At 39.3% G+C, this 13,973-nt stretch overlaps 1 protein-coding gene across 3 annotated transcripts in view; it reads left to right on the top strand.

Annotated features, from left to right (window-relative positions):
- Positions 1 to 13,973, top strand: part of LOC137424648 (solute carrier family 2, facilitated glucose transporter member 1) — a 101,604-nt gene that overhangs the window by 24,340 nt on the left and 63,291 nt on the right. Inside the window, exon 1 of one of the 3 annotated variants that reach the window (XM_068112340.2) lies at positions 2,598 to 2,633. The exons of the other annotated variants lie outside the window; for them this stretch is intronic. Coding sequence (XP_067968441.2) covers positions 2,613 to 2,633 — 21 coding nt within the window. The 5' untranslated portion in view covers positions 2,598 to 2,612. Of the gene's footprint in view, positions 1 to 2,597; positions 2,634 to 13,973 lie in introns of those variants that run through there. 3 annotated transcript variants of the gene reach the window in all.

Genomic DNA, 13,973 nt, shown 5'->3' with positions numbered 1-13,973 from the left:
AGGAGAGCAGGGGGATGGGGAGGGGGGAGAGAGAGAGAGAGAGAGAGCAATTGAGTAGAGAGCATGAGGACAGGATGAGGTAGTATTAGGAGGAGGAGGAGAAGGAGGTGGTGACAGAGCAAGAGCAGGGGTGTTCATTCCATTACCAATAAGCTTGAAGAGTGCCGCCAGACAACAGCGGTGAATGAAAGTCTTTGTAATCCATAATACTATATGCATTTCCTGCTGTTATTTTTATTTTTATTTTTTTATCTCAGAACCGCCTTGCAGAGTTGGGAATGCTTTTGGTTCAAATGGGCGAAATTGTTCGGCAGATCCGACACTCCAACCTCCATTTCTCTAAAACTGTAACTTAGTCTTAGTTATTTGCACAATTTGGTAGCATCGGCACTGTTCCACGCTTGCGCACAACTTCTGTGTGGTAATCTTCATCCTGCTGAAGCAACACTTGGAAGGAAGGAAGTAAAATAGACTCAATCTGTGTCTGTCATATAGCAAGAGGAGGAAGCAGGGGGGTTCCATTGCCAATAAGCTTGCAGAGCGCTTGCCAAGTGACTTAAACACTCCAACAAAACGGTTGGGTTGATAAGGAAGGTTGGCTTGGCAAGCAATTAGCGATTGGTACTTATGAAGATCAGGCATTAGATGATGAGTGCTTGGAGTTCACTTGTCCTGTTGTTTCTTTACTCATTGTAATTCTCCCATTATGTTCATTGTTCTTTTAATTCGATATTTAATTTGATTTATATTGCCTTAATAACTGGAGATTTCCCCTACGGAGTACCCAGGCATGACTGGAAGCCTTCCTGTAGTTTCCGCTGGTTAATTATTTTTGTTGCTCTCAATAAAGTTACATTTTTGGAACATTCCTTAATCTTTTTTTCACTCAATATAATTGTTGGAACAGAAGAAAAAGTTAATTTTAATGTTTCGGCAATATGGACAAGGAGGAAGGACAGCCCTGCTTAAAGCTTAGTCATAAGATATACACTTATAGGAATCGGTAACTTTTTTAAATTAACAGATTGCACTCCAGATTTTGGCACTTATTTAGACCTCGAGATCTGATCCTCAAACCTGAGCACATATTTCGATTGCATACTTTAATTGGTCCGTGAGAGTAGATCGTGTTTCCAAGGCAAGGCATGCTTGAATAGGCCCGAAGCAAAATGGTGGCTTAAGAACCCAGCGATGTAACAGAAAGCTGACCAAGATGGCGCACCGCCATTTTGGTGAGGCTTATTATTGTTCTTATTATTCTTAATTTATTTATTTTTTGTGATGAGCACCCCCTAAATGATCTTCAAAAGGGGAGTTTAAACACACTCAAACACCCAGTTTTCATTCATGCACTCCCTTGAATACCCAGTTTTCATTCATGTATTCATGTTGGGTTTCGATAAGTATACATGTTGGGGTTCATGGTTTTGGATTTGTAGAGGAGATGCACACGCGCACATATGCACTGACTGACACACATTGCCTTTTATTGGCGCTGAGGAAGCGCCTTTAGCGATTGACTTCCAGCCAGTGTAACGCTAATTCTTGTCACAGGAATTCTGAGATCATATAAGTGGGCGTGGCAGTTCCTGATTGGTTCGTGTTGGGGAACGCCTTCTCGCTGCCGACGTGACGTAAATTCGCGCACGCGCACTGGTGATTGGCGCTGAGGAAGCGCCTCTAGCGAATGACTTCCAGCCAGTGTAACGCTAATTCCTGTCACAGGAATTCTGAGATCATATAAGTGGGCGTGGCAGTTCCTGATTGGTTCGTGTTGGGGAACGCCTTCTCGCTGCCGACGTGACGTAAATTTGCGCACGCGCACTGGTGAAGCTTACTCGATCCCATATTACATGTACTTTCATTGCATACAAATTATACTTCCTCCTAGAAATTCCATGCCCGAACCTCAGCGCAATCCAAGAGGATTCACTTGTTACTATAGATGACAGAAGGAACCCTTTAGAATATAGTGTGATGGACATGGGTACACATACATACATACACATACATACATACACATACATACATACACACACATACATACATACATACATAGAAATGCACATGTACATACAGACATGCACATATACACATTGCCTTTTATTATTATTATAGATGACAGCACGGACGCTCTAGAATATAGTCACGCACACACACACACACACATCTCGTTTTTTCATTTCTGTTCCTTACAATTCCATCCCTCTTTCACACACACACACACACACACACACACACACACACACACACACACACACACACACACACACACACACACACACACACACACACACACACACACACACACACACACACACACACACACACACACACACACACACAATCAATTGTACAGTATCGGTTGTTCCTAAACTTAAATAATTTAAAGGATTGTTGTAAATGATGTTCATTTTACAACATCCCATATTCAACTTTATTTAAATTGTAAACCTCAAACATAGTTTCTCCACCTAAAGCAAGAACTTTAACCCGTAAGCAATTGACTAGTTTCCCGACTGCATGGATCATCAGCTGGGCACCGTTCTTCCTCGAGGTTTCGATCCTTTCAGCCCAGGACCTCTCCAAACGGCGGATCCACAACCTCGATCATGGATCCACATCAATTGATGGTAAATCAGTGGATCCACAACCTCAGTTGCATCCAGGCAGTCAGTCAACCCATCAATGCAACATCACTTATCCCAACTTTACTTGCAATAGGATTTAATGTGTTATCATATATTTATAACTTTCCTTACACACTCTATAATATGATAATATCATTAAATCATTCACATCTTACCCTGAAACACATCAATCGACCAAACAGCATGACCACACCACCTACCTCTTGATCAAACTCTATTTTGAATGTTCAAACTGTCATTTATAACGATTTTTGGCATGCTGCTGTATCCTAGCAACCACTGATTCCCAGCAACATTAATTTGTAGTATATTTAATTATTATATTGTACTGTATTTACATAAAGATCTCATGAATAATATTATATTGTACTGTACTTGTATTATATTGTACTGTAATATAATATTATATTGTACACTTAGAATGTTCAAATTGTCATTTATAACGGTTTTTGGCATGCTGCCGTATCCGAGCAACCACTGATTCTTAGCAACATTGATTTGTAGTATATTTAATTATTATATTGTACTGTATTTACATAAAGATCTCATGAATAATATTTTTACTATTCGTATTGTATTTCACTAATTCGATTTGGTGTCGTTTTGTGATTTTAAAGAAAACTTGTTTTAATCGACCGACTGTAGCTCCCTGCGCTAACATACGTCTGACTAGTTGTTGTAATTTATTGACCAGTTCAGAGCTGTGTGTGGTTGCTCTCACAGTCCTACACAAAACACACACACACACACACACACACACACACACACACACACACACACACACACACACACACACACACACACACACCTTTCCTTTCCTTTCAGTAATAGATGAACGTTTCAAGTGCTGTGGTAAATTGTCATTATTTTACGAGCCACCCTGTATGTTGTACTATTAGTAATCTTAGAACTTCGTTTTAAATGCTGGAAATAGCTATTTACTGTTAAAATAATTACCTCCGCCAGCAAAGGTGGCTGGAGGTTATGTTTTCACTCCTGTCTCTTTGCTTGTCTGTGAACAGGGTATCTCAAAGTTTAGGACAGATTCGGATGAAATTTGGTGGACAGGTTGGGTGTGTGACAAGGAAGAATTGATTTGATTTTGGTGAAGTTCTGGATATGAGAATTTTCAAGTGATTCTTCACCATTGAATCAAGATAGTGCCAAAAACAATATATATCATGATGTTTCAAAACGTTGTGGATGAGTTAAGACAAAAGTAGGTGAATGGGTTCGTTAGGTGACACGAACCAGCCCTAATTCAATTTTGGTTCGTGCTCTGTACCTTCATATATGTCCCTTGCTCATCTAAGGTGTTTCTACACATGAGCAATCATGCATCTATCTATAATTCCAGTAATCTCTGTTTGTACGTTTGTACGTTTGTCTGTGACCGCTGTTTCTCGACAACCACGGGTCCGATATACTTTAAACTTGCCAGGTATATTGCTGGGGACCCGAGGATGTGCCTTTTCAAGGTTTCATATTAATCGGACAATTACTTACCGAGCTATGTCCAAAAAACGATTCAACCAATCAGAGAGCAGCGAACTATCGCGTGTGCCGAACGTGGCGGACACACTCTGCCTCGGATGGCACATTTGAGAGCGTATTCATTTATTTCACGTTTGCAAACTATGTTGGCGCTATGTTGGCGTTAAACGATGTTTTAAAACTAATTAAAACCCCGGGGGGATTGTCACTGTACTCGCAAGCCGTTCGCCGTTCGCTTTGGCGTTGCGAATGGACCAAAACATTTCATGCACCAAACCATTTCATGTAAAGCGTTCGCCGTTCGCTTTGGCGTTGCGAATGAACCAAAACATTTCATGTAAATAGAGGGGGGGATATAATTTTAGATATAGATATAGTACGGGCATGCCCTAGTATCTGACAATTCACAAAAAACTTGTAATGAGTCAACACTCTGGCTGTGGACTAAGCAATTTTGGAATGCAAAGGGCTTATTTGACCTCCCCTCCCCAATCTATTCTATGTTTATCATTGTTCATGGCTGGTTTTATCAATGTCTTTCACAAAGTGTCTTTGCTTTTTATGCCTCTGCCCCGAAGGTGGTCGTAGGCATTATGTTTTTGGGTTGTCCGTCCATCCGTACGTATATGTTGCAAGTACGTACGGGCTAAATCTCGTTTTTTCTCAGCACCCTGTAATTATAGATTGATTACCTTGTACATTTTAGATTCCTTTGTTTGTACATTTTAGATTACTTTGTTTGTACATTTTAAATTACTTTGTTCATGGACATTTTAGAGTACTTTGTTTGTACATTTTAGATCACTTTGTTCATGGACATTTTAGATTCCTTTGTTTGTACATTTTAGATTACTTTGTTTGTACATTTTAGATTAATTTGTTCATGGACATTTTAGATTACTTTGTTTGTACATTTTAAATTACTTTGTTCATGGACATTTTAGAGTACTTTGTTTGTACATTTTAGATCACTTTGTTCATGGACATTTTAGATTCCTTTGTTTGTACATTTTAGATTACTTTGTTTGTACATTTTAGATTACTTTGTTTGTACATTTTAGATTACTTTGTTTGTACATTTTAGATTACTTTGTTTGTACATTTTAGATTCCTTTGTTTGTACATTTTAGATTACTTTGTTTGTACATTTTAGATTACTTTGTTTGTACATTTTAAATTACTTTGTTCATGGACATTTTAGATTCCTTTGTTTGTACATTTTAGATTACTTTGTTTGTACATTTTAGAGTACTTTGTTTGTACATTTTAGATTACTTTGTTTGTACATTTTAGATCACTTTGTTCATGGACATTTTAGATTCCTTTGTTTGTACATTTTAGATTACTTTGTTTGTACATTTTAGAGTACTTTGTTTGTACATTTTAGATTACTTTGTTTGTACATTTTAGATTCCTTTGTTTGTACATTTTAGATTACTTTGTTTGTACATTTTAGATTACTTTGTTTGTACATTTTAGATTACTTTGTTTGTACATTTTAGATTACTTTGTTTGTACATTTTAGATTACTTTGTTCATGGACATTTTAGATTACTTTGTTTGTACATTTTAAATTACTTTGTTCATGGACATTTTAGAGTACTTTGTTTGTACATTTTAGATCACTTTGTTCATGGACATTTTAGATTACTTTGTTTGTACATTTTAGATTAATTTGTTTGTATGTTTTAGATTACTTTGTTTGTACATTTGAGATTACTTTGTTTGTACATTTTAGATTAATTTGTTTGTATGTTTTAGATTACTTTGTTTGTACATTTGAGATTACTTTGTTCGTGTACTTTTTAGATTACTTTGTTTGTACATTTGAGATTGCTTTGTTCATGGACATTTTAGATTACTTTGTTTGTACATTTTAGATTAATTTGTTTGTACATTTTAGATTACTTTGTTTGTACATTTTAGATTACTTTGTTTGTACATTTTAGATTACTTTGTTTGTACATTTTAGATTACTTTGTTTGTACATTTTAGATTACTTTGTTTCTACATTTTAGATTAATTTGTTTGTATGTTTTAGATTACTTTGTTTGTACATTTGAGATTACTTTGTTTGTACATTTGAGATTGCTTTGTTCATGGACATTTTAGATTACTGTTTGTACATTTTAGATTAATTTGTTTGTATGTTTTAGATTACTTTGTTTGTACATTTGAGATTGCTTTGTTTTTGTGCATTTTAGATTATTTGTTTGTACTTTTTTTTTTTTTTTACCCTCCGCCACCAAGGGTGGGTGGAGGTTGTTTTCACCCCTGTTTGTCTGTTTGTCTTTGTTTGTTACTTGCAAAATCGAAGATTTTTCAAGAATATTGGTAGGTTGCGTTTATTCTGTCTGTTTGTCTTTTTTTGTCACCGGCCTACAGGTCACAATTCTAAACCGATCGTCATGAAACTTCACCATTGTAGAGGTCCTCACAATTGAGAAGCCTGTTGGTTTTGAGGTCAAAGGTCATCTGGAGGTCAAATTGATAAAATCGCCATTTATCATCCAATTGACTTGGGAATTGAACAGCATTTGCACAGTGCCTCACTGAATTGGGAAACCAACTATTTTTGAGATCAAAAGTTCAAACGTCAACTGAAAGTCAAACTTCCAAAATCAACAAGATTTCATATGAAAAATCGTCACTTTTTATCCTGTTTCCCCAAGCTTTGATCAAGATTGTCAATTTAAATCTTGATGAAATGGATAATTTGATGAATCAATGGCAAACATTTTTTTTGGGGGGGGGGGGGGGGGGAAGGGGTGGATTTTGCAAGTATCGTGCTCTGCATGATGTCTTCTTGTTTACTTGTATGTTTGTTTGTCTGTCTGTGAACAAGGTATCTCGTAAAGTTGTGGACGGATTCAGATGAAATTTGGCAGAGGTCGCGTGCGTATGTGACAAGGAAGAAATGATTACATTTTGGTGAAGATCGGATTCGGATACGGCAAGTAGAATTTTTAAAGTGATTCTTCACCTTTGGGAAATGGGGCCAAAAACAATAAATAGCATGATATATCAAAAAGTTGTGGATGCATTCGGACGAAACTTGGTGGAGAGTGGACTCGTTGGTTAGGTGACGAGAACAAGCCGATTCGCTTTTGGTTCAGGTCCGAATCCAGATACAGCCTATCAGTGGGATAGAAAACGTAAACTGTTCAGCCTGGTATGCTCTCTACCGAGTGCCGTTCTAGTAGATTACTTTGTTTGTGTACATTTTTACATTCCTTTGTTTGTACATTTTAGATTACTTTGTTTGTACATTTTAGATTACTTGTTTGTACATTTTACATTACTTTGTTTGTACATTTTGGATTACTTTGTTTGTACATTTGACATTACTTTGTTTGTACATTTTACATTACTTTGTTTGTACATTTTAGATTACTTTGTTTCTACATTTTAGATTACTTTGTTTCTACATTTTAGATTACTTTGTTTGTACATTTTACATTACTTTGTTTGTACATTTTACATTACTTTGTTTGTACATTTTACATTACTTTGTTTGTACATTTTAGATCACTTTGTTCATGGACATTTTAGATTACTTTGTTTGTACATTTTACATTACTTTGTTTGTATATTTTACATTACTTTGTTTGTACATTTTACATTACTTTGTTTGTACATTTTACATTACTTTGTTTGTACATTTTACATTACGTTGTTTGTACATTTTACATTACTTTGTTTGTACATTTTACATTACTTTGTTTGTACATTTTACATTACTTTGTTTGTACATTTTACATTACTTTGTTTGTACATTTTACATTACTTTGTTTCTACATTTTAGATGACCTTATTTCTACATTTTAGATTACTAGGACGTGCCCGTACGTGGGTGCCCGTTCCTTGCCAAAAAAAAAAAAAAAAATGTCTTCGCCCATGCATGCATGGGCGTGCCCATGGGCGTGCCCGTAAGTGTGTGATGTGACCGTACAATGAATGTATCGTCCCGACGCCGCAGCTCGGATGGCGCTGCAGTTAATCGGGCCTGTATCGGCAGAGTTATTATAAACGTGTACTACAATCGATCGTACCTTACAACAATCAACACAGATTGCAACGTCAAATAAATGAATACGCTCTCAAATGTGCCGTCCGAGGCAGCGTCTGCTCGCCACGTTCAGCATCAGTACGTCGTCACTATGACTATCCGTAAGTCCGGAAGTGACGTCCTCATTTGACTGTCCGGAAGGTCGCATATCGCAGTTACGATGAATCGCAAATTAGTTTTAATTAGTTTTAAAACATAGTTTAACGCCAACATAGCGCCAACATAGTTTGCCAACGTGAAATAAATGAAATAAATGAATACGCTCTCAAATGTGCCGTCCGAGGCAGAGTCTGTTCGGCACGTTCGGCACACGTGATAGCTCGCTGCTCTCTGATTGGTTGAATCGTTTTTTGGACATAGCTCGGTAACTACTTCTCCGATTAATATGAAACCTTGAAAAGGCACATCCTCAGGTCCCCAGCAATATACCTGGCAAGTTTCAAGTATATCGGACCCGTGGTTGTCGAGAAACAGCGGTCACAGACAAACAAACACACAGACAGACACACACACACACACAGAGATTACTGGAATTATAGATAGATTTGTTTGTACATTTTAGATTTCTTTGTTTCTATATTTTAGACTAGCAGAAGTACCCGGCATTGCCGGGAGGGGGAAGGTGAGGGGGAAGGGAAGCGGAGGGAGAAGGGGTAGGGGGAGGGGAGGGGGAGGTGGGGGGAAGGGTAGGGGAGGGGAGGTGGGGAGAAGGGGAAGGGTATGGGGGAGGGGAGAGGGAGGAAGGGGAGGGCCAGTCAACAATGACGTTGCAGTTCTCATGGTAGGAGAGCAGCACAACAATCGTGACATCGTCCTGCATCTTCACCAACAGCACGAAGCGGATTTTTGAGACTCACCGATCCTATGACGCCCTCCAGTACCGGCGTTGCCGGGCGCGGGAAGGGAGACCCGTACATTCCCAACCCGTACATTCGCCCTCTTGACTCGAGCTCACTCGGACAAAAGCCTCGCACAAATTACACCGTGAAGGCCCAATGGCCATGTCTAATGTCTATGCCACAAATCAAGTACCTGAGCGAGTCTGGCGCACTGAATTGAAAATATTGTTACGGATATGGGGGACGGCTCTCCCGTTAGCAAGGGGTGATTAGCCCCTTGTCCTGTTAAGCTGGCCGTCTCCCCGGTCCTGATACTTGTAACGCTCTCCCGCGGGATGGAACGGATCAGGGTTATGGGTCCAGGGTTTATCCCGAATACCTGTATCCGTCCCTCCGCAGACTAGGGAGACAAGTACCGCTCGAACCCCGGTTTTAGATGTTATAATTGCCGAGCGGTGTTGGCAACCCGACGTTCGAGCCATTAGCAAAGACTAAGCCCGATCCTGAAACGTTGGCCAAATCGTGCCACAGGTATTCAATGAAGGAAATCACTAAAGCGACCGAATGTGAAGAAGAAGACGAAGGTAGGAAGAACAAATATAATTTATTACTACTATTTACAAGACCAAAAATAACCAAGGAAGAAGGAAGGATAAGAAAATAACGACAGAAAAGAGCAAGGAGACAGTGCAATTATTAGCTTAACTATACGAGCTTAATTAATACCCCAGGACAACGTGAAAGACAGACGAACGATCACACTTACACGGGGAAATGCAGGCAGGAATGAATGGCTGAAGGTGGATGGCTGGAGAGGCAAGGAAGGTTCAGCGGGGACTGGGCACGGTCGGGCCGGAAGGCACCGCCGTCAAAAAGCCGAGCCGCGGTCGTGCGAACTCACGCGGTTTCAAACTGCGCGGGCGAAGTTCCTTTCTCCGCATTGCTGCGTCGCGCGCTCCTTGCGTTGCCTCGGTCCGTATTTCCTCTGCAGCGTGGCACGTATCTCAGCTGCTTGGACTCATCTGCTCATCTCCGCAGCTCATCTCATCTGAGGTGGGGGCGTCTCCCGCTGGTTATATAAGCCCCACCCTTGGACCTTCGCGAACCTCCCAGATCGTTCTCTCTCCACCCGCTCAAGCCAAACCCCTTCATGCTGGGTTGGTTGAGCGGGGCCGACTCACTCCTCCTTTCCATCACGAGGTGCGGAGACATGCCTTTCTTCTTCCAACCGACCGCGTGCTCAATGGAGTCCATTTGCGGCAAAAACCATCCAAACCTGACACTTTGCAGATGGGACCTACTCTTATTTAATTCGGTGCAATGGAGAGTCAAACTATTGGGAAACACAGCCTTAAACTACATAGAATAAGGGAATAACTATTTAAAAGGATATATGGTGTCCTGCGTGTATGTTTATGGAATTAACTACGAGGACGACCTTCGACCTTTCTTTACATTACGGAGGGTGACATTTCCACACAACAAAACCATAATTCACAAAACCATAAAACATTCTTTACACTTTCTCAAATTCGTTACAATATATAGAACACTCGTACTCCGTGAAAAGTGTAGCCGCCGTGTCGCCATCTTGGTTAGCACGACTCGACCAACTCGCTTCGCGGATCTTGTTTGTTTGGAACGTGTCCCAGATTTTAAAAGCCAGACAACTGTTAAAATGCCATTTTGTGCGGCAATAAACTGCTCCAGTCGGTTACGGAAGGGTTGTGGAAAGACGTTTCACAGCTGTTTCAAAGACGTTTAATTCATATCGCACAAAATCGACAAAAATCGACACAAAACACGATCGCACAAAAGGTGCAAAACGCAATCGCTTTCCACTCTGAATTACGTGCAAACGCATGACGGAAATCACCATCACCCAGCATCGAGTGCCAACCAAGATGGTGCCCGGTAGCTGCATCTCCACCTATGTGGTGTGAATGGCAATGGTCATTACCTTCGCAAAAGCGGAAGGTTATGTTTTGATCGCTGTGTATTTATTTGTATGTCTGTGTGTGTGTATGTTAATCGCATAACTCAAAAAGTATTCAACCGAATTGCATGAAATTTGGTGGGATGATTGGTTATTATACGGGACACATTTGATTAGATTTTGGGAAACAGATTTGCTCAAATTCTGACTATTTTTAACTCGATCGTATTTCACTCAAAGTTATGAGCGACTGAAGAAGAAGATGTCCATCCAGGACGTCATCACTATAACGCAATCTCCCGCGATCATTTCAACCTCAAAAAAAATTATAATTGCAGATTTGTCAAGAGATGAGGCATATTAACAAACGAATGAAACAGATTTGCTCAAATTCTGACTATTTTTAACTCGATCGTATTTCACTCAAAGTTATGAGCGACTGAAGAAGAGGATGTCCATCCAAGACGTCATCACTATAACGCGATCTCCCGCAATCATTTCAACCTCAAATGAAATTCAAATTGCAGATTTGTCAATCGGGGAGGCATATTAACAGACGAATGAAACAGATTTGCTCAAATTCTGATTTTTAAAAATCGATCGCATTTCACATAAAGTTTGAGGTACTAAAGAAGAAGAAGATTCGTTTAGCTTCTCAGATATGACATGAGGAACGATCCAGCTATCAGAAAGATGGATGTGCTCTGTTTTGCTGAGACATTTTTGCATGACGGCCAACGACTAGGACCGGAACAAATGCTCAAGCAGGACGTTCAATGCTTTCGAGCTGAGAGGCCCCTCGACCACGGGATTCACAGAGGAGGCATTATGATTCAGGCTCCACAGGAGATGACTCCAGCGAGTTTGGACACACCATCCACAGCACTGGAGTACACAGGAATCGCCCTTCACGCCCACCGAAGGACAATCAACATCGTGACCGTGTACAGGCCTCCATCACAGGGTCCTAGGATATTCAAAGACCGTCTTCAACAACTGATGACCACACTGAACACAGAAAACCTGACGGTCCTCCTCGGAGATTTCAATTTTGACTTGCTGGACACCCCTGACCATGACATCCTCCAGCTGATGGCTCACCACGGGTTTCGCCAGTGTGTGACCGGACCAACGACTGACCAAGGATCGATACTGGACCACGTCTACGTCAACCAGCCAGTCACTGTACATGTGGATGTCGTGGACACATATTATTCAGACCACGATATCATTTGCGTCTCTCTGCAAATGTGACTTTTCACCTATGATGAGATGTATTCCTACTTTTAGTTCTTTTATATTATACACAATTATCACTAGTTCATGTATGACTGCATACAGTTAGGTCAATTGGAATACTACGTTCTATTTTAGGCTGATGTATTGTTAGTAACATATAGTTCATGTATTGTTTTTCAATAGGAGTATGCATGTTTACATTATGCTGTAACTTTTCTCCAATTGTTCTCAATTGCAAAACAAGAATTTCAAAAGTAATACAAATTAAAGGTATTAATTCTCATTCATTTTTTTATGGATGTTACACAATTTAATGGTAATGTTCAGGGAACTTGTTTCACGAACGTCCGGCTTTGGACATGTATAGTTATGTACTTGTCAGAAAAATATAATAAAATACATATCAACAGAACAACCATTTCTCTGTCTCATATTTTTGCAGCACTTCGCAGCACATAGAGTCCAAATGTTATCAAGTACCACCACATGGATATCAAACTTTTGGCGGGATAGAATGGTTTAATTTGAAACAAATCTTCCCGCATGACAACGTAGGTGTGGCTTTGCTACACAGATCTTGTAGTCTTTTATTTTGGCAACAAAAGTAGCTGCGGCGAAGGTATGCGCTCTACCGAGTGCCCGTTCTAGTTCTATATATTTTCAGTTCAATGGTCTGGCGGCGAGGATGGAACATCACGTGATCGCTCTGAGCGAATCGGCGAGCTGCTCTGGCACAGGCTGAGAATCCGTGTATAATGTTCCTCGCTGAAATGCGCCGAGGTAAATATGAATAAAAAATATGGATCTCGTCAAATATTTTTAGGTAGGCCATGTCCTTCCCAGGCTCAATGGCCATGTCTATGCAAAATATCAAGCACGTGAGCCTCTCCGTTTTGGAGTCTATCGGTAACATACACATCGGTAACACACACACACACACACACACACACACACACACACACACACACACACACACACACACACACACACACACACACACACACACTCTGTGTTTTATTTATATAGATTACTTTGTATATTTTAGATTTCTTTGTTTCTATATTTTAGATTACTTTGTTTGTACATTTTAGATTTCTTTGTTTCGATATTTTAGATTACTTTGTTTGTACATTTTAGATTTTTGTTTCTATATTTTACATTACTTTGTACATTTTAGATTTCTTTGTTTCTATATTTTAGATTACTTTGTATATTTTAGATTTCTTTGTTTCTATATTTTAGATTACTTTTTTGTACATTTTAGATAATTTGTTTGTACATTTTAGATTATTTGTTTGTACATTTATATTATTTGTTTCTACATTTTAGATAATTTATTTGTACATTTTAGATTATTTGTTTTTACATTTTATATTATTTGTTTGTACATTTATATTATTTGTTTCTACATTTTAGATTTCTTTGTGCATATACATTGGCAAACATTGTAGCTAACACTGGGTAAGGGCTTTTGTCCTTTACATAATTTTTTTTTTTTTTTGGTTGATTAGAAAAACCTGTATTTTACATCATGCATACTCTTGAATTAAAATCTATATTCGTGATTATTATAGCCAAACTAAAATTAAAATTGGATTTGGATCTGAAAATTTAACCCTGGTGTTGGGTTAGCGGCTAGGGTGCCGGCTTAGGATCCTAGGATCCTGGGTTCGAATCCTGGTCGATCGCTGAATTAACGCCAGGGGGGTTAACTCAGCCTGTCATGCCTTCCGAGGTCGGCTAAT

This window comes from Myxine glutinosa, chromosome 4 (assembly GCF_964187855.1).
Source record: "Myxine glutinosa chromosome 4, kmMyxGlut1.1, whole genome shotgun sequence".
Lineage (NCBI taxonomy): Eukaryota > Metazoa > Chordata > Myxini > Myxiniformes > Myxinidae > Myxine > Myxine glutinosa.
This window is presented reverse-complemented; position numbering and strand designations above follow the sequence as displayed.